General features: G+C 37.4%; 1 protein-coding gene across 1 annotated transcript in view; it reads left to right on the top strand.

Annotated features, from left to right (window-relative positions):
* LOC150087120 (twitchin-like) overlaps positions 1 to 26,210 on the top strand; it is a 3,511,780-nt gene that overhangs the window by 94,287 nt on the left and 3,391,283 nt on the right. Inside the window, 2 exon segments of the mRNA XM_090372971.1 lie at positions 8,865 to 9,006; positions 17,237 to 17,372. Coding sequence (XP_090229097.1) covers positions 8,865 to 9,006; positions 17,237 to 17,372 — 278 coding nt within the window.

Here is a 26,210-nt window from a genome sequence, read left to right as displayed (position 1 = left end):
CAAGTAATATTCAGTTCTAGACCAAGAGTTCACATTTCTCCATACACCATTAACTTAACAACATTTAAGTTAAAAACTTTCTACTTTTGGTTTTATATCCTTAGTGTCCTCCTTTGCTATCTGATAAGCAATTTCTGTGATGAATTTCAACTAGGAAGGCAAACAAAGAATATAATAGTTGAATGAAAATGAAGTTTTGAGTGTTTAAACTTCAGTTGTCTTTCTTCGTGCCATCCTCTCGTTTGCATCGCAGCCTATAAAAATTTGATCCACTGTAATTATTTATAAGCAGTTCTGTTCTCACCTGTGATGGACTCAACTTTTTCATATAATTGACATAAAATCGGACCAAAAGGGATCCTGAGTTTAGAGGATTGGCTTGGCGATTCGATCAAATCACATGGTGTGGACCACCCCGTGACTTAAGGTTTGCCTATTATCATTCTCGATAACTACTCTATAAACAAGCTACGCTGAATACCTAAATGGCCTTCTTGCTTGTATATAATCAAGGTTACATCAGAAAATGCAAATCTATTGACAAAATATCAGGCATATCGGAAATAAAATTGAACGCTGTTTCACTTCAGTTCATTTTATCATCCTAATTGAAACCTCGTTAAGAGACTTGGAGTTGTTAAGATCATTAACACTTAACTTTGGTTGTCGAAAGGGAGAATAAATCGTTCACTTACCTCAACAAAAGAGGCGGAGAAATTTTAATCTTATTCCAGAGATATCTGAAAGTGACTACAATCGAAGACACGCAGTAAGTGTAAGTTCCCCAAACAGTTGAATTCTTGTGAATGTTTATAATGATGCGAGTAGTAAATTCTCTTAAAACAGAAAAAACAGCAGTACATTTTTGACTAAATGCTGTTAGAGACGTTGTAATTCATTTTGAAAATTCTTCAAACAGAGGTTTGAAGAATTGCGTACAAAGATCAATTGCCTGAAGTTTTTACGGAAGGGGTATCGCTTTCATATCTCACAGGCATCATGGAGGTTTCGTCTGACATCAGAATATAAAAAAAAAAAAAACAAAAATAAACATCAAAAATAGGTAAAGGTTACGTTACTGCTTTGGACTGATGTTTTTTTTAACACCTAACGAGGTAGGCAACATTGAATCAGCTGAAATGAAACCAAACAGACAAAATGACCAAGTTCTGCGAATACCTCATTGATAAGTATATCGATGAAGAAGAAGCTGAATTCCGTTCTGAAAACAAGAAAGAAGCTTCGAATGATCCATAATTGATTATGAAATCCAGAAAAACAAAATGACAATGAACTGAATCGAATTACTGTTAACAAAACTAAAGCTTCACTTATAGATTGTCTTATATCCAAAAATTCATAATGGAATGTACACTAATTTTAACTACAACCATCCCAATATTACAAATTTCATAGATATTTGTAAAAAGGATGCAAAAGAGAAATTTATGTAATATTAAACAGCATTCACAAACCGTACATAATCTAAAATCCAAAGAGCGTCATGAATTATTTGACTCGACTAATAGAAAAATACAAATGTGGAGAAATGGCACGCCTTCTCTTCTTTTGTGATGAGAAGGAATAAAATCTAAATAAAAAGACTGATAAAGGAAAAAAAATTAGGTAAATAAGAAAAAATGAAAAATAAAATATATCAGAAATATAACATAAAAACATTAGGTCCTTAAAAATATAACATTAGGTCCTTGAGGTTGTCACAGACATTCTCTCAGGTATGCCAGACAAGCTGTACTTGCTACCTGGGAGTCTAAAACGCTGATGGAACTGATATTCGGGTGACACTCAAATCAAGTGGACCCAATTTCGGCGAAGTCCGGACGGTCTGTGATAGCCAAATCTTCTGCTTGCACCTTCACGATGGTGGGACTGTTAGTAATCCTGGGTATAACATCCATGCACTAGTACATGGTGGGTGACCACCCAGGTGTGAACCAACGTAAGCAGGGGTCGAGGTGTGGCGCCCACGCCACATGGAGGAACGCCGCCCCTGTATGTTACCAGGCGGTACTAGGTGGTAGATGACTCATCAACCGGTGAAATACCATCACTTTGCTTATTGGAGGCTTGAAGTGGTGGAACCCATGTTTAGTCTCTAGAGCTAAGTTCCGGTCAACCCTTCCCTATCTCTTCCATCATGTAGTATGATTGATGACTTTTGAGGTTATGATGAACGTCGTGGCGAGATCCAATATTCCTTACATTTCAAGGGTACAGCTCTAAAACGGTGTTCGTAGGCCGGCCGCTAGTTAGTACACCGGACCGAACCTATTGGTAACTTCCGGATCAGCTAGTGTATAATCTTGCTACCTCTACTCTGCCAGATAGTGACTGGAGGGAGTCCGAGTAGTGTGTGTATGCGGGGAGCATTGTCGAGGCCACGTTATGTCAAGGATCTGGGTATATTCTTACCACGTGTACGCCATATCCAAAAATTTCATTACTTCATACTGCTGTATGAAGCATGTCCCGCCCACTTTTTCTTACTATTGAATACACCATGAATTGTCAAACTAATAGAGCAAGCTTATCTGCGAAAAGATCTAAACCTCCCAAACACTTCCTAATTCATTTCACAAATATACGTGGTCTCAATTCTAATCTCAACGATATCCATTTCCACTTGCAGTCTGCCAAACCCCATGTACTTTTTCTGACAGAATCTCAGTTATCGGTTGATTGGACAACTGCTCATCTCAGATGCCCAAATTATTCGCTGTATGATTCCTTTCGCCTCAAAGGCGGTACTTGTGCATATGTCCGTTCTGATATTCCCTGTCAGAGACTTGGCAATTTGGAATCTCCCCTTTTTTTAATCTCCTCTGGCTTAAAATCTCTCTACCTCATTGTGTCAAATTCATCTGTTGTCTCTACCGTTCTACCAACTCCACTAATCACTTGGAGCTCTTTGACTTCCTCTCTTTGCAACTTGCCTTTCTCCAGTCCAACTTTCCTAATAGTGAGGTAATTTCCCTTGGTGATTTTAATGTTCACAACTCCAGCTGGCTTCCGTTTTCTAGTCACTCCGATCCAGCTGGTCGAGATGCTGAGGCTTTTGCCTCACACTAATGACCTTGCACAGATTGTTCATTTACCAAAAAGAATACCGAACAATCCTAATCATACAGCCAACACGCTTGATCTTTTTCTCACAAACAACAATTCTAAGTACACGGTCGAAGTGAGAGGTCCTTTAGGCACTTCAGATCACAACTTGGTAATTCTCTTCTCCAATGGAGCCTTTATCTCATGGCTATTCCCAACCTCGTGTTGTTTGGCATTACAAGAATGCAAAATGCGATGACCTGCGAGACTTCTTTTCTTCTTTTCCTTGGTCGGATTATTGTTTCAAAACTTCTGATGTCAACGTTTGTTCAGATCGTGTCAGTGAAATTATTCTTGCAGGAATGGAATCCTTTATCCCACACTCCACTTTAAAATATTGTCCTTTATCTAAACCTTGGTTTTCCAATAAATGTGCTAAGGCTGTTCAAGAGAATAATGTTGCATGTCGTAATTGGCTTGCTTCTAATTCTTCAGTTTCATTTTCTACCTACACCAAAGCTCGCAACAATTGTAAAGCAGTTATTAATCAGTCCAAACTAGAGTTTGAACAGGCTAAGAGTAGAAAACTTTCTTCTTGCCCTAATGGTAGCTGAGCATTGTGGTCTCTTGCCAGAGCTATTGGCCGCAACTTTTACCTATCTCTGCTCCCATCTCTGTCCAAACCAGATGGTTCTGTTGTCACTTCAGCCAAGGATAAAGTTGACCTGCTAGCATCCCATTTTTCTTCCAACTCATGTATTAATGATCTTGGTAAAACACCTCCCACCAGTCCCAACACGCTCCATTCAATGCCTCCTGGGGTCTTCCGTCAAAAGGATGTCCGAAGTATTTTGACGAATCTTGATGCTAAGAAAGCTCCAGGTCCCGATGGTATTTCTCCACTTGTTCTCAAAACCTGTGCTCCTGAACTTACTCCTATTCTTTTCCGCCATTTTTCACTTTCTTATTCCAAAGGTGTTTTTCCTTCTACTTGGAAATTTGCTCATATCCAGCCAGTTCCTAAAAAGGGTGACAAATCCCTCCAATTATCGTTCCATTGCAATTACTTCTACTCTTTCTAAAGTAATGGAGAAATCAATTAGCCGCCAACTCTTAAACTACCTAGAAACCTTCCGCCTGATCAACGATAGCCAATATGGATTCCGTCAGTGTCGATCCACTGGTGATATTCTGGCTTACGTTACCCATTTATGGACTAATTCAATGGAAACACAAGTAGTTTCTCCACATCTCAAAGGCTTTCGATCGTGTTTGGCATAAAGGTCTTCTAAACAAGCTTCCATCTTAACAGCTTGCCAACTGTTTTTAGTAATTGGTTATCCAGTTTTCTTTCTGATCGCTCACTGAGGGTGATGGTAGATAGATTTCTGTCTTCTGACTTCTCCACTAATGCCGGTGTCCCCCAAGGTTCAGTTCTTTTTCCCAGTCTTTTCCTCTTGTATATTAATGACCCTCTTCCATTGACTGGAAATCCTATCCATAGGTTTGCCAATGATAGCATATTGCATTCCACTTTTCATTTTGATGAAATGTAAGTACAAAGAAATGTTTGTACTGTATATGCATATTAAAAATATGGCAAATGAAAATAAAGGTGATTGTAATGCGACACGTCCGGAAAGCCACAGGCCAAAAAGGAAGATAGCCGAAAAAACAGCAACCTACATCAGATAAAGGCGGGGAAATTTTTTTGCAAAAATACCTCGAAACGGGGAAGAGAGGCAAATATGCCAATAATAAAAATGAAATCTGATGATGGCAAAGTAAATTTTGATAAATATATCATATACTGTATAAATATTGATATAAATAATATATTGATATATATATATATATATATATATATTTTTTTTTTTTTTTTTTTTTTTATGAAAACCCCAAACACGAAAGGTATCAAAACCTAAACATGGGTTTCACCACTTTATATATATATATATATATATATATATATATATATATATATATATATATATATATATATATGATGTATTGGAAGCCTCATTTTAGGAAGGATGTTCAAAAGAGTGCTCTTACCAGGAAAGACTTCATTTCTGCACACTGCAACGCCTGAAGACTTGTCATTTATGAGATGATCTGATTCAGGTGTTTAAGGCTTTGAATGGATCGAGCAAGCTTAATGCTGATGGCTTTCTTCCCCTTTCTCAGACTACACACACGAGAGGGGCATAAAGTCGTGTTTAGACATGACAAATTGAGGAAGGACGATTGCGGAAATTTGCCTTTAGCCAGCGGGTATTGATTGCTAGAACAAACTTCCATCTGGTGTTTTAGAGGTGGGTAGTTTGAATAGATTCAAAATCTACATTTTAAATCTGCATTTCCCGCTTTCTCTACTAGTCCAGATAGAATTTCACCCATGCAAATCAGAAATATCCCATCTAAGGTTCTAATTAACTTGCTGCATATTTTTTTGTTGAGTGATCAAAATTTGGTCAAGTATCAACAAAATTGAAAATATGAACATTAATTGCAATAAATAAATTCTAAACATTCATAAATACGGCATTTCAGGCTACGCGCATAGCTATACAGCACTACTGTAGCACTGTATAGCTACGCGTGCTACTGTGTGCGTACGTTTGTTTGTTCAGGCAATGTCTCAGTCGAGAGCGTTTCATAGACTTACATAACATAAAGCAGTAACCACGCTGGCGTTACAGAGTTTTGTTCTTCATTTTCGCTACCCTGTCTTATTTCAAATTTATCCCCATTATTAATACTGTACAAAAAAGTGAACCAATACTACGGAGAGTGATTTTATTAAAAAGAAACAGCGAAGAGGAATAACATTGGAAACAAAATATGAGATCATAAGCAAACATGATCGCATTATTCATCATCATCAACTGATGATGATGAAGAATAAACATTCTCTAACATTTGTATGACATCAATAATTTCTTTATTATTATAATTTGCATGATTACAAAGGCTGTTTTCATTTATTTGGATAAATAAATCCAATGATTTATTTATCCAAATAAAGGATAAATTACTATGGCAAAATTTCATTGTTGATAACGTAACCCTGTTTTTAACATTACGGGTATGGAAAATTAATTTTCGCTTTACGAGCGCGCACTAGGAACGAATTACCTCGCAAAGTCGTAAAACCTGTGTACCTACACGACATAGGTTTTTATATTTATATTGTGAATAATAATTCCTTGATAAAAATGTAAAATAAGAGGTTAAAAAATGTTATGTTTTTGACTTGGAAAAATAAAGTACTAATAAAAACGATTTTAGTAGAAGCTTTTAACTTATTTTTTGTACAATATAAAGGTATAAGAATAAAATATAAACACTTAACAAAAAAAATATATATTGATGTTCGCAAGTTGCGGCAACGATAGTTTATTAGCGTTTATTCTTTACAAATTCAATAATGAATTTTCGCGATTTTTTTCTAAAATTATTTTATAATAAAAACGAAATAAACTCGTCCAAATATTTAAGTATTAGTACTACCTCCTGACATTGCATAAGCAATGTCAGGAAGTAGTACTAATACCTAAATGTGGACACAAAGGAGTAATTTTTGTGTTAAATCTATTGTACACCTTGATTATTATTATTATTATTTTTTTTTTTTTTTTTCAGTTATCTTTTCAGTATCATTCAATTACTGGCGTATGTGTAGAAAAGCATTAAAGGTCTGTGAGAAAATACTTTAATGAAAAGATGTTTTAGACCGCTGACCCAGTGCATTTCATTTAGTATTAGTATTAGCCACATGATGCAAGGAAGACTTATGCACCAGCAAAAAACAAAAAAAAAAATAATAATAATTAAATAAATAAATAATAAAAATAAGAAGAAAATTTTTAAAAATTAAATAATAAGAGAAAAGGAAATGAACAGCCTATGCGTTTCCCCCCTCCTGTTGGTAATTATCCAGCTGACTTTTGAATTTCCCTAAACTGTCAGCCTCTACCACCCATGTAAGTAACTTACTCCAGTAATTTATAACGTGCTAGCTAAAATAAAACTTCCTGCAATGCAGTCTAAAAATTTCTCCCGTAACTTGAAATTATGGCCCCTAGTTCTAGAATCATTTATAACTGTGAAAATGTCGTCTTTATTCATTTTACTTATGCTTCTCAGAGCCTTAAACGCCTCAATCAAGTCTCTAAGGTGCCTAGTTTCCAAGTCTCCAACCCACATACGAAGTCTTTCCTCATATGGACGTCCTTTTGCCGATCTCACCAGGCGAGTTCATCTGTCTTTGGGCCGTTTCAAGAAGCACAATGTCTTTCTTTAGATCCAGTCTCCATACTTGAACACGGTATTCCAAGTGGGGTCTTACAATAGCCTTATGTAATGGGATTATGACGTCCTTATCTCTACTAGCAATTGTTCGATAAATCATTGATAGGACACCATGGGCTTTCCGTGCAACCTATCTACAATGCTCGGAGAATTTCATGTCTGACCGTATCGTAATACCCAAGTCCCTTTCCTCCACTACCGGCTTTAGTTCAACTCCAAGTGTATAAGTTATTTTGGGGTTACTGTTCCCCAGGTGTTAGTACCTTACACTGTGCTGAATTAAAGCATAGCTGCCATTTTTCTGACCATCCCTGAAGTCTACTAGGTCACTCTGAAGAAGCTCTGCTTGGCGGTGATCATTAACTACTCTATCAATCTTCACATCATCTGCAAATTTAGACATCACGCCCTCTATCCCTTCATCGATGTCATTTAAATCAAAAACAACAGTAGTCCTAATTATTGATAATTTGGGAACCCCACTTCTTACGTCAACGCAATCTGAGGAATAGCCATTTATCACAACTTTCTGCTCTGAAGCCATCCAGTTATACATCTAAGAATTTTTCCCTGTGATTCCTACCTGTTTCAGCTTATAAAGTAACCGCTCATGTGGGACTGAGCCAAATGCTTTGCTGCAATCCAAATAAACAATGTCGAAATTATTCCCCAAGTCCAGCTCTTGAGTGACCCTGTCAAAATAGCTAACCACATTAGTTAAACATGCTTTTGCGTTTACAAAGCATAGCTGCCATTGCAATTCTATTTCTATCTAAATGATCCTGAATTCCACCCTTGATCATTGTCTCCATGATTTTCCCTACTACTGAAGTTAGACTAACCGGCCGGTAATTTCCCACTTCACTCTTAGAACCTTCTGAGATAAAGATCAACGAAAGTATGTTGTTATTATTATTTATTTTTTTTACCACATACAGATTAAACAGGATTTTCAGCGCTACTCTGTATACCAGAAGCAATGGAAACTTGAGCTGTTCTGTCTTTTCCCAAGAATTGGCCCTTTCTGCGCTAAAAAAGTTTCGGGCGTTATTTTTACTATCTAAATTACCAACCAATCACTAAGCATTTTTCCGCTAAACCTGACAAATGTTAAGTGATTGGTTGGTAATTTAGATATTAATTGCATGCCACCTCTTCTCGCTGTTTTTTTTTTTTTTTTTTTTTTTTGTTATGAAGCCTCAAATTGACAATTTAAAACAATCAAAACAAAATGTAACTGCGAGTATTGGTTTGCCTCAAGATTCCTCCAGCCATAATACTCAAATAAAGGAATATATTTGTTTATATGAAATGGTGAGAAATACTGTTTGAGAACTCATTCCAGAATATACGATAAACAAGCCACGTGCACATGAAATTTAGGACTCGCACGTACAAAAAAAAAAAAAAAGTGTCAGTTTTTCTTTTATAGTTTTTTTATATTAAAGCTGAATAAAATAATTTAATGTTTTACTTAATTAAAGGTTACATTAGAAAAAGATGGGAATTCCTACTTTTCTACATTGGAGATCACAGATGTCACCATAGAAGATGGTGGAAAATATAAGGTTACTGCAAAAAACGAACTTGGAGAAAGCAATGCAACTATAAGTCTAAATTTTGATAGTAAGTAGTGGCTTTTAATTTTTTTATATAAATTATAGATCCAGAAAATTTACAATATTATCTTTATTTAGTTGCTCAAGCCCACCATACACAGCAAAAGATTATTTTTCAGTAATACAGATATATATGCAAAATTCAAATACTATACAATTAATTAAACGCGTATCCTAACTAATAGCTGAGGGTTCGGTGTCCTTGCTTTCAATAAAATCGGGAACTTCATTTTAGGAAGGACAAAGGTCTGTTGGAAAGTATGTAGAAAAGCAAACATTACATAACTTCAGCAAACATTGTGTAAACTTATGGAAATCTATTATGAAGGCAGGTTTGGTTTCTCTATTCAAAGTATCTGAAATGGATATAATCAGGAAATACCTCTTATCATATATTAGATTTATTGAAATATATACATCCATCATATCCTATGAGACAACTAACTGGTGCTAATATTTGGCTCTTAAAGTGGCTGAGTCCAAAATCTCATTAGATTTGGCTCTGGCTAACTTCTTTTCTTTCCAGAAAAAAAATGAAGATGAAAGAAAACGATTTCATGCCTTCCAAAAGAATGTGACGACAATCTCGAGGAGCTTTGGAGGAATTTCAAGAATGCTTTCAATGATTACAAGCAGCGCCGAATTTCCCATTAGACACCATAGGTCTAGGAAGCTCTAAGAAGGAAGTAAAAAATTAAAAAAAGAAAAACAGGATAATGCAACTAAAACTTCAAAATTATATTTCAAAAAAATAATTCCACAATGTCTAGGCTACTTATAACATTTCCTAAGAAAGTTTTTCTTTTTTCTTTTTTGGCTTCTCCTTGCAACCAAGTCTTATAACATCCTCAAAGTCCATACTACGAGTAATATCGTTATTAATGCACAGAAGATCCAGAGGACGATAGGCGATCTTCGCTCACACTTGAGTGCATGCAGTTCTTAATTTGCTTAAATTTAGAAAATGATCTTTCTCCTTTTGCATTTGATCCAGTTATCGATAGATAAATCCTCAAAGTAAGAGGCACATTTGGAAAACTTGTAACAAATTTTATCTTTTATTTAGGATTTTATCAGTTCCGGTACAGACATTTTGTCCTTGTACAACGCAGAAAACATCAAACTCATCAACAACGTATTCTTCCAAGTCTGACGAATAGATGTTGACTAACTCTTTGGCTTTGGATTGAACTCTTTATCTTTTGATAGAGAATTGTCTGCAAGAACACTGACGATATCATGTAACCTGCTATATATGGCACATCTTTTTGTAACTAGTCCGTCTACAGTACGATAAAAAACCTGAATTCGAAATGTATCTTTTGCATTAGTTGATGCCAGTTCCTCTGGTATTTCATCACACAGTCTTTTCCATCTTCACATTGTCTAATCAGAATTTGGAGCAAAGATTTTTGCACTTTTTTCAAAATCATGAAATTTGTCGTCGTCTCGAACATCAACCATATATCCAGTAAGGTATCATATAATTTTGCAATCAGTATTTTTCAGGAGATCTTCCCAAATGACTGTTATTAATGTCATTTTTATGCTATTCAGCGTTTTTTTTTTTCAAAGCTTTTGCTTCATGAACCACTATTAATATTTGTCCTTCACATTCTGAGATATCTACCATTGTTGCACGGATTTCATTGTAATTTATTTTCAGTGATCTCGCTCATCACAACGTGGTGACCATCTTGTGTTTGTTTAGATTGTATTTTTCATCATGCTCAGTTTAGACAATCTTTGTGGTGAAACTGCAAAGAATGGGGAAAAAAATTAACGGTAGCCAAGCAGCTTTCTGCGGACATAGTAGCTAAAAAATTAAGACTGTGTGTAACACACGGAACCCATACTGCCAGTTCGTTGATTTTCTTGAATCTGAGGCGCCTCCGTAGCCAGGTGGGCAGGAGCAGCAGTGCGTAGACACGCTTCTTGATTAGACCCCCGGGGTTCGAGCCCGTGCCCACAAAATACGGAGAATGCGGAAAGGTCAGGGAATGACCATCGCATATCCCCGGAGCAATATGGCCTTAGTTGCTAATGCTCCTAAAAACCAAATAACAATTCTTGAATCTGGCTTGGACTCCAGAATACATCCCGCTCATTTTATCAATGTTGTCGTATGACTGAGATCTGCAATATGAGAGAGAGAGAGAGAGAGAGAGAGAGAGAGAGAGAGAGAGAGAGAGAGAGAGAGAGAGAGAGAGATCTTTATCCCAACTAGATAAATGCAATGTAGGTAAATGCTTCCAATTGTCCAGTCACTGCCAAAGGACAGGGACACACACCAGAATTAAATAATTAATTATGTACACATGATTCATGTAAAAAATGAAAATGTAATATGCTATGAGAATTCCTCACATGATTTGCTACTTCTATTACGTGTTTGTCAAGAAAAGATACTACGGTGTCAAAAAGATATTTTACGTCGTGCTTTTCAGTGGGAATAAACACACATACGAAGCGCTCATGTGCTTCTCTCTTTTGATACATAATGTATAATGCCCAATAACTGATCTGCGTGACTTACATAAAAGGTTGAATCTATGCTGATGCCAAATATTTGGCTTCTTTAATTTCAGATGTGATCTGCACCGCAACTTTTGGTCTAATAAATTGATACATTCGTCATATGCTGCTGAAGAAAGATAAGAAACATTTCCGCTTCTTGGATTTCCGTATTTTTTATGTTTTTTTTACAAGAGGATAAAATTCGGACAGAAGATCAATGCATACGAGGAAGTTGCCATTGTTAGGATTGTGCGCGTTATTATCACCACAAAAAAACATACCTCTTTCTGCCAGAAATTTAACTACGGCAACAACTTTTCTTAAAACTTTAGTCCAGTATTTACTTGCTTTTCCTTCTCCATTTGCAATTCTGTGTCAATTCGGGCCGACTTTTGGAACTGTAGCATAGTAGATATGGAAGTGAAATGTTCTTTTGATTTTTCATGCACCGTCATTCTTGCATGCCCTTTTTTACAGTCGTCAAATTCAGTTTGAAATTGATGAGGAACTCATTAAGCCCTCTGAATAACATACCCACATAACAGTACTCTCTTCCTGTAGAAGAGAATTTTGAGATGGGACATTGTGTTAAGCAATGAATTATATCTGCGCTTATTTTCCATTTAGCTGGATCAGTCCTGAAACCTGATAGTGAAACCGTAACAGGTAGAAATAGTACGCATACGTATTATTAAGAAAATATTGCAGAAGGAGTATATCGAAATGGATGACTGAGGCGCTGGCCGGTCAAACAGAGCAGAAAAAGATAGCGTGGTACAGTTTCAGAGCGATGCAAACTACTGAAGCCTACAACAGGTACAATTTGGTCTCTAATAGTACCACAAATAAGGTCAGGTGGACAAGGCTACGAATGAGAAAGCATTGGCTAAGAGAGAGCAAAGAATAGGGACAAGGAATTTTTCGATGTATGTGAAATAAAGAAACCTAACTGAAGAACAACAACAATCTAAGAACAAAAAAATTAATCAAAGAAGAAGAGAAAGCTAATCAGATTGGACCCTTATGCTCTGGGTGTGGAAAAGTCTTAGATAAGCCAGCTGATGTTGCAAATGAATTGAATAAGTATTTTGCATAGGTCTGTACTGACGAAAGACCCTTCATGCTGAGAAGAGGCTGTGCGAGTGAAGCTGAGAAGTTGGAAATCCTTTTGAGCATAAAGGCAAGTAAGGCTCCCAGAGTTGAAGGCATACACCCCGTAGTTTTGAGGGAGAGTGCGTAAGAGTGTATTGAACCATTGAGGTTAATTATGAGGGCATCTCTGGCTTGGAGAAGTGCCAAAGTATCACCAATACATAAATAATAAAAGAAATTCTGTTTATACTCCGGGACGACCAAGCGGTCAGAGGAGTTCACAAGATAGACAGAATACAAGCCACAGCACCGTATTTAGCAGTCACCGGCTTGAACCCCGGTCACTCAAGGCATGTGTACTTATGCACCCGCGGTTCTAAGAGTGAAGTTGGTAACTACAGACCTCAGTCTGACTTCAGTGGTTGTGAAAATCTTAGAGGAAATGATTAAGAGTGCAGTCCAGGGACATTTCGATAGATATGGCATTCTGAAGGACACACAAAGTGGTTTTGTTAAGGGAACAGCATGTTTAACTAATTAGTAGGTTATTTCGATACAGTTATTCATGAGCTGGATGTAGGGAACAATTTCGACCGTTTATTTGGATTTTAACAGAGCATTTGACTTCGTCCCTAATGAGAGGTTACTGTACAAGCTAGAACAGGTTGAGATTATAGGAAATATTCCAAGATGGATTTCTGGGTGGTAGAAGGTTGCGATTAATGGATATCCTTCAGATTGGCGTAATGTCAGGAGTGGAATCCCCAAGGATCGGTTTTTGGACCACTGTTCTTGTTCATTTTCATAAATGTCATCGACGAAGAGATAGGAGTGATGACAAAGTTTGAGTAATGTCTCTACCTAAAGATTGGTAGTGTCGTTAATGATCAGTGCCAAGAAGTGCTCCTTCAGAATGAATTGAACAGACTTCAGAGTCTGTTCAAGTAAGTGGTAGCTATGATTTAATGGTGTTAAATTCAAGGTCTTACACTTGGAGAATAGTAATCCTCAAATAAATTATACACTTCGTGGGGTTGAATTAAAAACAGTGGAGGAAAGAGAGCTGGGAGTTACAATACTGGCAGATATGAAGTTTTCTGAACAGCTTAAACAGACAGCCAAGAAAGCCCATGGTGTCGTCCTATCGATGATTTATTGAACGCTATCCTATTGAGAGAGGGAGATCATAATCCCACTGTATAAAGCAATTTAAGACCACATTTTGAGTACTGTTCAAGTATGGAGACGTCATATGAAAAAATGCATTGAGCTTCTTGAAAGGGACCAAAGAGAGCAACTCGAATGGTGAGATCGGAAATGGGATGACCGTACAAAGAAAGACTCCGACCGAGTATGTGAGCTACAGAGCTTGACAACAAAGTACCTGAGAAGTGACCTGCTTCAGGTTTATAAGGCTCTGAGAGGGATTAGTAAAATGAATGAAGATAGAATTTTCACGGTTATAAAGAATTCCAGAACTAGAGCCATAAATACAAATTACAGGAGTTGAGGTTTAGATTAGATTGTAGGAAGTTTTCTTTGAGCCAGCGAGAACAAGTTGCCTTTACAGGTAGTTGAGGCTGACACTTCGAATAAATTCAAAGGCCAACTAGATATTTATCTATATGAGGAGGGAAGCATGTAATTTCTATTTTCTTAACTACTTGTTGTTTTGCCAGTGCAACAAAAGCTTGTGGCTTCCTTGCATTATATAGCGAATATTACTATATTCATTATATTACTATTTTCATTCAGAAGTGTTTGGACTTGTAAGAGGACCTGTACTCACTGCACCTAATATGAATAGCTTTGCTGCCACGAAGAATTTTCCATAGAATTAAATATGCAACTCTGTAGAACGCCTAATAATGCTGCTATGTTTGTTGCACTAGTTACAGTGTCCTATTCGATTGTATCCTACACCTTTTTTTTCTGTACAGCAGGTGTTTAGATAGGTCTGGTTCTTCTCAATCAGCGGTAACAAATTAAAAGGATCTTGTCTCTCGGTGATGCCGGTAGATGGCCGCCGCAGTATCTTCGAAGTGGAGAAGTATCACTGTTCCCGTTCGCTCGTCCATAAATGAAATGAATGAAAGAGAACGAAATGAAATTTTATCGTAAGAATCCCGATTATTCACGATGAAAGGTAAAAAAAAATGACATTTAGATTTGAAAATAACAGGAATACTGATTCGCACTGCAAGTTCGTGCAACCAGCGACTCACTTTAAGAACAGTTGATTCACCAAGAAGTAGACGAATTCGTTACAAAATTTTCTTGCATGTGCAGTGACGCCAGATATGCAAATTATTGAAATGTACTTAAAAACAAACACACACACACACGCTCGCTCACTCGCTCGCTCTCTCTCGTGTATAAATTCAAATACGTAAATTAAGAATAAGTTAGCAGAATAGCAAGCCAAGTGAAAAAAGAAACCTCATATAAACCCCTATATTAATATAGTAATAGGAGAGAAAGAAGGGGGACTCTACAATAAGGGTGTTCTAGGGGAATAAGTTTCCGAAATAATTTAGAAGAAAGGTAAAATGACATAAACTACACATCATTCTCCCATCCCAGTAGCACCAAGGCTAAATTATTTGAAGTATCACTATAAAGGGAACGAAAAACCTACCACAACAATGTGACCATACTGTGGAGACCGACCGTTGTGTTCATTTGATCTGAAGACCAGAAGACAACAGCTGCCTTGGAATCACTTCATTTAAAAACTGATAGATTAATCAGCGCGCGGATGCTATAGATATGAGCAGCGGTGGCCTTTATGCAGTGAGAAATTAAAATACAACAGAAGGCGACAGATGTGCAGTGAATTAGCATTCTACCCTCTACTACTATTACCACCATATAATATAGATTTAAAGTAAAATTTAAATGAAATGAATAGTAAAGAAAAATACAAAAGGATAGTAAGCTGCTCCTGCTGTATGCAGCAGAACATGATCGTCTTCAGTCCACACCGCTGTTAAATCAATATTCGCAGAATACTGGTTCTTAAAATGAGCCAACTACAAATATAGGTTTCCTCCCAACCTCGAACCATAATTGGCAATCATCCTCACCATTTACGGTCAATCATGACGGAGAATAATGAACTGATCAACCATGAACGTTATAGAAATGGTCAACCATGGGCTCATCAAGGTTCTTGATGAGCATGTGTTAAAATTTAGTTATAATAATAATTGTCATATGCTAGTATTATTTTGATGTGAACTCCTAGCCTTGTGGTTATGACGAATATACAACATAAATTCTCTGTTTCTCTGTCTAACTGTCCTTTCCAAGCGGCATATATGAATGTACTGTATTGCCTCAGGCAGTAGTTTTATTTGCCGTGGGCGCCAAAAAACAGAATTGATGGTGCCTGAGCTCGAATTCCATCAATGATGCAAGGAATTTTCATGGACTCTTTTCACAATTCATATATACTTAGTTGCTTTATCGTTTAATACACACCTAACCTTACCGCATGGTAACTGTCTAATACCTTTCTTCCTCATTTGTTTTTAATTCAACCTCTCCACGTGTATAAGTTATTTGGGGATTGTTATTTTCCAGGAGTAAGACCTTGCATTTTGTAACATTAAAACATAGCTGACACTTTTCTGACCATTCTTGAAGTCTAACCGCGTCGTCTTGAAGGAGGGCTGCCTAACTACTGTCCCATTCTTCACATCAGCTGCAAATTTTGACATCACACCTGCCACCTTCCATAGATGTCTTTATGAAAATAGTAGTAGTCCTAGTTGTTATTTGGTTTTTAGGAGCATTAGCAACTAAGGCCATATTGCTCCAGGGATATACAGTGGTTATTCCCTGACCTTTCCGCCTCCTCCGTATTTGGTTGTCACGGGCTCGAACCCCGGTCTAATCAAGAAGCGTGTACTACGCACTACTGCTCCTGCCCACCTGGCTACGGAGGCGCCAGTAGTCCTAGTAGCAAACCTAGGGGGATGCCCACTTTTTTAGGTTAGCCCAATATGAAGAGGAGCTATTAATCATAATCCTCTGCGTCTTATCTTGCAGCAATCCATTCTTCTAACTGTTACCCATAATGACAACGTGTTCCATCTTATTTAAATGCTTTGTTAAATCAAAATCTGGGACTGATTTTAACTGCTTCGTTTAATCTAAGAGTAAGTAAACAGTACCATATTTATTTCCTACACCCAACTCGTGAGTGACTCTGTCGAAATAGCTAATTAGGTTAATAAATAAGTAAATAAATTTTCTGTTTATTCTCTGGGATGACCACACAGTCAGAGGAGTTAATTAAATAAGATTTTCACTTTATTTACAATTTTGGTATTGTGAAAAGCACAAAATATAATAACGTAAGATACATTTTGAACCTCTTGTGTTCAGAAGCTAGACAGCCATGTTTTAAAAAAAAAAAAACTCCCAATAATGATAAAAATCGTTTGCAGAAGTACAGAAGTACTCGAATGGATAGTTAGAGGCAGGTACAGTATACTTTAAGTTATAATAGAATTTAATAAGATTTCACCAAAATGAAATATTTATGGATGACGAAAAATTAACACGACTATTTGTTTATAATTTTAGCACTTGTTTTTGAAACAATGCTTGCTTTCTTTTAGGTGACGAAGCTCCTATGCCTGCAGAAGGAACCAAACCTCTGTTTACCGAAAAACCTGTGATTAGACAAGCTGATAACTTTAACAAAATCATATTTGAATGCAGACTTATAGCTGACCCCGCGCCAAAATTGGAATGGTAAGTATAAATATACTTTTGTTATCGTTTGTTACCGCATTCTATCATCATTAGCCATTTTCAATCCACTGTAGGATGAAGGCCTCTCCAGCAACTTTCCAGTTCCTTCTGTTTTGTGCAATGGACATCCATTTACTACCCACGAACTCATGAATTTCATCTGTCCATCTCCGTCATTGTCGTCCAGGTTTGCTTATAGCTTCTCTTGGGTACCATTCTTTTATTTTCTTAGTCCAACTGTCATGCTTTCGAGCTTTGTGTCCTGCCCAACACCGTTTTAGTTCTTTAGTTTTGATAAGAATGTCCTTTACTTGAGTTTGCTGCCTAATCCATGTGTTTCTCTTCTTATCTAACAGTCTGATTCCCAATATAATTCATTCCATTCTTCGCTGTGTAGTTCTCAGCTTCTCTTCCATTCTTTTGGTGAGTGCCCAAGTTTCACTTCCATAAGTCATGGTGGGGAGTATACATTGGTTCATTAGCTTACGTTTCAGACACATTGGGATATTGCTCCTCAGTATGTGACTATATTTCCTGAATGCTATCCATCCAAAATTTATTCTTCTCTTGACTTCCAGGCATTTATCATTATTACAGCTAATGACTTGTCCCAGATAAGTATATGAATCCACCTTTTCAATTACTGCTCCTTCAATGATTATATCCCTTTCTGTGGCATACTTTTTCATCATTACTTTTGTTTTAGCCTTATTCATCTTTAGTCCGAAATCCTTACTAACTCTGCACAACCGATTAAGATTTTCCTCTAATTCTTTGGGATCGTGGCTTATGATTTGTTTACGATTTGAAGACCACAATGTCATCTTCAAATCGTAAACAGTTTAGATACTCTCCATTCCCATCGACTCTTTTCTGCAATCAGTCTAATCTTCTGAAAGCTTCCTCAAGGACAGCAGTAAACAAATTTGGAGATATTGTCTCCTTGTCGAACTCCTTTCTCAATTTTAAATTTGCTACTGTCTTTTTCTAGTCTAATAATGCAGGTAGCGTTCTCATATATTTTCTTCAAAATATATGCCTTGTCTTTCCAGTGCCGGAAACATTGCCTTACGCTGTATGGAGTCAAATGCCTTTTCATAATCCACAAATGCCAGGCATAATGGTGTTTTATATTCATTTGCTTTCTCCATTAAGCTCTGATATTACGTGAAGGTGATCCATGGTTGAGAATCCTGTCCTAAAGCCAGCTTGCTCTTTCGGTTGATTCTCATCAAGTATTCTTTCTAGTCTGTTAGTATGAAGATGTCTCTATCTTCAAATAATCTCCAAAATGTTTATAATTTCACAAAAAAGCTTCTAAACGACTTGGATTGGTTGCATATATCAAAGAGGTTGTTTATGCATAGGTACTGCCCTTCCATCATTTCTAGTACTCTATTTGATGGAAGTGCAGTACCCATGCATAAATAACCTCTTTTGTACTCTTAGATATTTAGTCAAAAAATATTTTTAGGTTGCATATATGATGCTGTTTGTTTGTTTGTTATTTGGTTTTTAGGAGCATTAGCAACTACGGGGATATGCGGTGGTCATTCCCTGACCTTTCCGCATCCTCCGTATTTGGTGGTCACGGGCTCGAACCCCGGTCTAATCAAGAAGCGTGGGCTACGCACTGCTGCTCCTGCCCACCTGGCTACGGAGGCGCCATATATGATGCGAAAAATGACAAATAAAGTTTGGCAAATAAAATATTGGAGTAGCGTATAATCTGGGATTGGATGAGATAAGTGGTTAAAGGAAAAAAATAAAAATAATTTGTTTCACAATTCACTATGATATGAAATTTTCCATGAAATGTAAGCAGGCGGCTAGGAAGTCGCATCCTATCCATGATTTATAAGACCTTTGTTAGCAGGGAAAGGACTTCATTATTCCTTTACAGGGCAATTATTTGGCTACGTTTGAAATGCTGTATTTAGTTGCAGAGACCGCACCTAAAAAACAAACAAACTCTAGAACTTCTAGAGAGGGTTCAAAGAAGGGCGACCAGATTAGTGAAGGGTAGAAAATCAATGCACATCTGAACGGCTTCGATACAAGGTTTGACAAGTAGATATTTAAGGGAAGATCAGATTGATGTATAAAGCACTGAAGGGGTTTGAGCAAAATGAATGTGGGAGGTTTGTTCTCCCTCTTATGCAAGACAAAACCAGGAGATACAAATATAAAGACTCAGGGAATAACAGAAGATTGGGTTTCATTAAGTTCACTAATGGGAACCGGATCCGAACACTGAAATAAGTTGCTTACAAAGTGGAAGAGAGAACGAGACTGGTTAAATTCAAAGCGGAATTGGATGCTTACCTTGTTGGGAGTGAGAAAAGTGAATATTCTATTCAATTTTATTATTAATAATTTATTTTATTTTAACTGATGCGGAAAACGTTTGCTTCCTTACATCATTTTTGGCGTTATCAATAATAAACATTTTAATATGAGCATTAAATGCACCATGCTGTGTTAACGCATGAAGCTTTAGAGAAAATAATTGCAATTTGACCTCCCAAATGCAGCAGCCGATTCCGACTATTTCTCGAAATGCTCAGTAAAGAGTAAAGAGGCGATTGACTATGGAGATTAGAAAAAAAAAAAATCTCACTACACTGATAGCATTCAAATCTGGTAATAAAGCTTATCTAGATCATTATTATATTGCTTTTGCCTAAATAAATGAACCAAAAAGGATATTTTATATGGGACAATGTTCACGATATTGTTGAAACAATATTCATGGTGCTTCATTCCGAGAAATTTCAAGGCATTTTAAATGCCAAGATGCAAATAAAAATAAAGCCACTACATGAAAAGGTCCCATTAATGCAGAATTCATTTCTGTTCTGTTTATACTCCGGCACATTGGTCAGAGGAATTTACATAATTTAGGTACGAATACCATCATTAGGGGCTTAGAGGGGAACAGGTATCCTGTGTGTTATCAGACACTCAGCCTAAAACACTGATGGATCCAATATCTCTCTATTACAGAAGATTTAGGAGAAGTCCGGTTGGCCTGCCTCCCTAAAATCCACTCATGCACACCTTCTCGATGGTAAGCCCTGTTACGTCACTTAGGTGGCAACGAACGTGTAGAGTGGTTCTCTTCAAGACGCCTGGTCAGCGTGAAGAGGAAAAGACCAAACCCTCCAGCAATGAGAGCACAACAATACAAATGGCCCTCAGTCCCCAGCAGCTTTCACTCTCCCTCTTACGGCAGCGAGAGGATCAGAGTGGAAGCAGAGGGTGCTAAGAATCTCTGGGTACGACCAGGCTGCCATGCACGGAAATTGAACTTGGCCTGTTATAACGTACGATCACTCATCGGTGAAGACAGGATATTAGAGCTGGAAAAGGAATTAGAAAATGTGAATTGGAATATCATCGGTTTGGCTGAAACAAGAAGAAGAAATGAATCACTTATAAGTTTATCAAGTGGAAATCTGCTGTACACCAATGGAAACAGTGAAAGGAGTGAAGGTGGAGTTGGGTTTCTGGTCCATAAAGATTTTAAAAACAACATTTTGGAATTCAAAAGTACATCACCAAGGGTGTCAAGACTAATACTCAAGATTTCTACGAGGTACAAGCTAAAGATTATAATGATTTATGCACCAACATCGAGCCATGATGATGAAGAGGTTGAAGAAATGTACACTGAAATTGAGAGTCTTCTAGATGAGCAGAAAACCCACTACACTATTATTATGGGGGACTTCAATGCTAAGGTTGGAAAAAGGCAAAACAGCGCAGAAAGAGGAACTATAGGAAATTTTGGAATTGGTGAAAGAAATAAAAGAGGTGAAAGACTTGTGGAATTTGCAGAATCTCAAGGAATGTCAGTAATGAACACTTTTTTCAAGAAAAGGGTGAACAGAAAGTGGACATGGAAGAGTCCAAATGGATTAACAACTAATGAAATCGACTTCATCCTCACTAACAGAAGATATATTGTGAATGATGTTACCGTCCTGAATAAGGTAAATGTTGGAAGTGATCACAGAATGGTAAGATGTACACTTGATATAGATGTAGGAAAGGAAAGGAAAAAACTGACTCGAGTAAATAATACAAAGGTCTTTGAAATAACAGAGGAGGAGAAAAAGCAGTATGTACTGGAACTTAAGAACAAGTTTGAGCTTCTGCAGACTGCTCAGGACCAAGATATCGATGAGGAATATTACAACTTTCTGAAAGTGATAAAGCCCAAGAAACCTATAGGGAAACAGAAATCCAAAGAAGAAAAAATTAGCCAAGAAACACTTGTCATGATGAACCAAAGACGACAAATGAAGAGCAAGAAAAACACTGACAGGGAGAAAATTGAGTATACTGAGTTATGCAAAGCCATTAGAAAGAGACTCAGAGAGGACATAAGAAGATTTAACACAAGAAAAGTAGAACAAGCATTAAGGGAAAACAAAGGATTTAAATCAGCAGCCATGAGCAGTAATACAGAAAGACAAATGATACTGAAACTGAAGAATAGTGATGGTGTACTTATAAACAGCAGAGAGGGCATAATTCAAATAGCAGAAGACTACTATAGAGAATTATACAAGGAGCGAGGGAATGATACCAGCAGTGGGGAAGATGGATTGCAAAGTAGCAACACATACGGCATACCCAATATTCTTCCTGATGAGGTAGAACATGCATTGAAGAAAATGAAGAATCGGAAAGCCCCGGGGGAAGATGAAGTTACTGTAGAGTTGTTAAAATTGGGAGGAAGAGACGTAACACAAAAACTGGCAAGGCTCTTCACAAAGTGCATTAGAAAAGGTGTGATGCCTAAGCAGTGGAATAATGCAATCATAGTTTTGCTGCATAAGAAAGGAGATAAATCAGAAATTGGAAATTATAGACCAATTAGCTTGTTATCCCATATCTACAAGTTGTTCACAAGGGTGATTACTAACAGATTAGAAAGAATACTTGATGAGAATCAACCGAAAGAGCAAGCTGGCTTTAGGACAGGATTCTCAACTATGGATCACCTTCACGTAATATCACAGCTAATGGAGAAAGCAAATGAATATAAAACACCATTATGCCTGGCATTTGTGGATTATGAAAAGGCATTTGACTCCATACAGCATAAGGCAATGTTTCAGGCACTGGAAAGACAAGGCATAGATACTCCATATATTATGATTTTGAAGAAAATATATGAGAGTGCTACATCCTTTATTAGACTAGACAAAGACAGTAGCAAATTTAAAATCGAGAAAGGAGTTCGACAAGGAGACACAATATCTCCAAAGCTGTTTACTGCTGCCCTTGAGGAAGCTTTCAAAGATTAGACTGGTCGCAGAAAGGAGTTAATGTGAACGGAGAGTACCTAAACCATTTACGATTTGCAAATGACATTGTGGTCATAAGCCACGATCCCAAAGAATTAGAGGAAAATCTTAATCAGTTATGCACAGCTAGTAAGGATTTTGGACTAAAGATGAATATGGCTAAAACAAAAGTAATGATGAACAAGTATGCCACGGAAAGGGAAATAATGATTGAAGGAGCAGTAATTGAAAAGGTGGAGTCATATACTTATCTGGGACAAGTTATTAGCTGTAATAATGATAAATGGCTGGAAGTCAAGAGAAGAATAAATTTTGGATGGATAGCATTCAGGAAATATAGTCACATACTGAAGAGCAATATCCCAGTTTGTCTGAAACGTAAAATAATGAACCAATGTATACTCCCCACCATGACTTATGGAAGTGAAACTTGGGCACTCACCAAAAGAATGGAAGAGAAGCTAAGAACTACACAGCGAAGAATGGAACGAATTATATTGGGAATCAGACTGTTAGATAAGAAGAGAAAAAAAGATGGATTAGGCAGCAAACTCAAGTAAAGGACATTGTTATCAAAACTAAAGAACTAAAATGGTCTTGGGCAGGACACATAGCTCGAAGACATGATGACAGATGGACTAAGAAAATAACAGAATGGTACCCAAGAGGAGCTAGAAGAAAACCTGGAAGATAAAGGCGGAGATGGATAGATGAAATTCATGAGTTTTTGAGTAGTAAATGGATGGCCAGTGCTCAAAACAGAAGGAACTGGAAAGTTGCTGGAGAGGCCTTCATCCTGCAGTGGATTGAAAATGGCTGATGATGATGACCATCATTAACCATGATTAGTAATCAACGTGAGTTAGAACCACTGTTAACTCAAACGCGTTTGCTACTGTACTCTCGATCCAACCACTCAGCTATGTTAGGCGTAACAGATCTTTCCAAGGAAGATGAGACGGGTGCGTAGGAGGTTTATGGAACACCATGTGTCTTTGTAGCCACCTGTTGTTTACGCTTCATGGAAATTTCATGTTAGCCTGAATTGTAACACACACAAGTATTTTTTCTCGTGAAATACTTTAAGTACCTTTCCCCACACCTTGTTTACACGCGGCTCCAGGATTCTCATTCTCCAGATTTCTGTTAATCACAGAAATTTGGAGAGCCGGAACTGGCATTTTTCGAGCCATGTATGCAACCAATTCAAGGCTTTTTGAAGCATCGTAGCTTGGTACGAATTTTTAAATATCCTTCTCACCTTCAAGTCATTCTTTGAAAGGCTTTCTGGAATATCCCCATTAATATCAGTTATGAAAATTAGAAATAGGAGGAAACCTAACAGAGTCCTGGGGAACCCCCACTTGTTACACTGTCCAACCTGAAGATCCTTGATCTTCTATCTTTTAGTCAGCCTACAGTCCAGCGTAGAGATCTTATCAGTAACTCCAACCTCTTCCATTTTATATAGCAGCTCTCTGTGAGGGACAGTATGTATTGAAAGCTTTGTAGGTATAATGTCAAAATTTTTAGCTGCATCCAAATTTTTTTATTTTTTTTTATTAGTACACCGCCGTAATTTACTAGGTTGGTCAGGCCCTTACCGAACACATACTGGTATCTGTTCAAGGTACTATTCTTTTCTAAATGGATAAAGGGATGGTTAAGTGGGAGAAGACAGAGTGATAATCAATGGACACTACTCTTCGTGGACTAATGTTATTACTGGAGTCCCCCAGGGTTCAGAGCATTGCCGTTTGCCATACAGAAAACATTGTTGTTTTCTGTATTTATTCATGATATTGATGATGGTATATCAGGCTTAATGTCCAAACGATACGAAGGTTGGCAGGGTTGTTAATGACAGTACACTGCTGCAACAGGATCTATAAAAGTTGGGCAGATGGGCTGAGAGGTGGCAGCTGAGTTTAACATTGACAAATGTAAAGTACTGCATATTGGAAGCAGTAACCCCAGAGTAACGTATCAACTCTGTGGTACTACACTGACAGTGGTAGAGAATGAAAAGGACCTGGGGGTAATTGTGCAGGCAGATATGAAGTTTCTGAGCAGCGCAGACGGTCTGCAAAAGTAGCTCATGGTGTCTTGTCAATGATATGCAGGAATTTTTCTAGCAGGGATAAGGAGGTGATTATTCCCTTGTATAAGGCAACGGTCAGGCCACTCCTTGAGTGCTGTATACAGGTCTGGAGGCCTCATTTTAAGAAGTATGTAGAGCTGCTGGAACGAGTACAGAGAAGGGCAACAAGATTAGTGAATGGAACAAAGGGTTGCTCTTATGAAGAAAAGCTTAAGTTTTGCAAATTACAGTGTCTGGAGACTAGGCACTAGCGAGGTGATCTGATTGAGGCGTATAGAGCCTTGAATGGTTTGAGCATGCTCAATGCTGATGCATAAATTCAAATTGAGGAAAGACAGTTGTAGGATAGATGTGCGGAAGTTTTCCTTTAGCCAGCGTTTGGTTGATTGCTGGAACAAACTCCCATCTGTCGTTGTAGAAGTTGATAGTTTAAATAGATTCAAGGCTGAACTAGACAAACATTTGGAGCGAGTGGATGGGTGAAATGAGGTTTTTTTTTTTTTTTTGACTGATGTTGTATAAGCTTGCTTTCTTGCATCATGTGCCTATGCTAATGCTAAATGATCCTTAATCGTATGCTTAAACACAAACACCATGGTCTTCCCTACACAGTAGTCAAATTCACCTATAGTTACCTAAATCCTCTTTAGCACCACCTTTAATCTTGAGTAATGGCCTTCAAGCCTCAGTGTAATTCGATAACAGGAGGTAATACTAGCTCGTCTCCGAATAGGTCACACTAATATTACTCATGGTTACCTTTTAAGAGGGGAGATTCACCCCCAGTGTGATCACTGTAAAACAGTGCTTTCAGTGAAACATATCCTTGTGGAATGCACAAAATTTGCAATAGAACGCCAGAATCTCTTCACTCCAGCCACGACTGAAGACCCACTAACGCTTATTTCACTTTTGGGCAATGAAAGAAATGTCTCAAATATTTTTACCTTTCTCAAAGCGATCAATGTATACCATCTCATTTAGCTAGTCAACAATCAGTTTCCTGACTCTCGATCCATAATGAAATAGCATAAATACTAACTTATGTATGGCGCACTATGGCCATAGACGCCCATGCGCCAAAAATATCCCCAAACAAACAAACAAGCACCACCTTTGAGAATCTTTGCAGAGTCTAATAACGCTCACAGTAATATTCCCAATGGTTTGATACGCTCATATGCTGCCTTTTAATTTTAACTGAATATACAGGGTGCCTAAAAAATACACGGCATAACTTCAGGAATGAGTTCCTCATACGTAGACAATAAAAATATTTTATATCAACACAGTTCCGGAAATGCTTGGTTTCCGAGTTTTCAAGGTCTGTCTATGACACTTGACTGTTCACATCACCTTAAATGTTAAAAACGTCCAACCTCTGCCTGAATACAGTCCTCACATCGACGTCTGATGGAC

The sequence above is a fragment of the Mastigoproctus giganteus genome, chromosome 4, assembly GCF_048544385.1.
Source record: "Mastigoproctus giganteus isolate SK-2022 chromosome 4, ASM4854438v1, whole genome shotgun sequence".
Lineage (NCBI taxonomy): Eukaryota > Metazoa > Arthropoda > Arachnida > Uropygi > Thelyphonidae > Mastigoproctus > Mastigoproctus giganteus.
The sequence above is the reverse complement of the archived record's forward strand: the minus strand, read 5'-3'. Positions and strand labels throughout refer to the sequence as shown.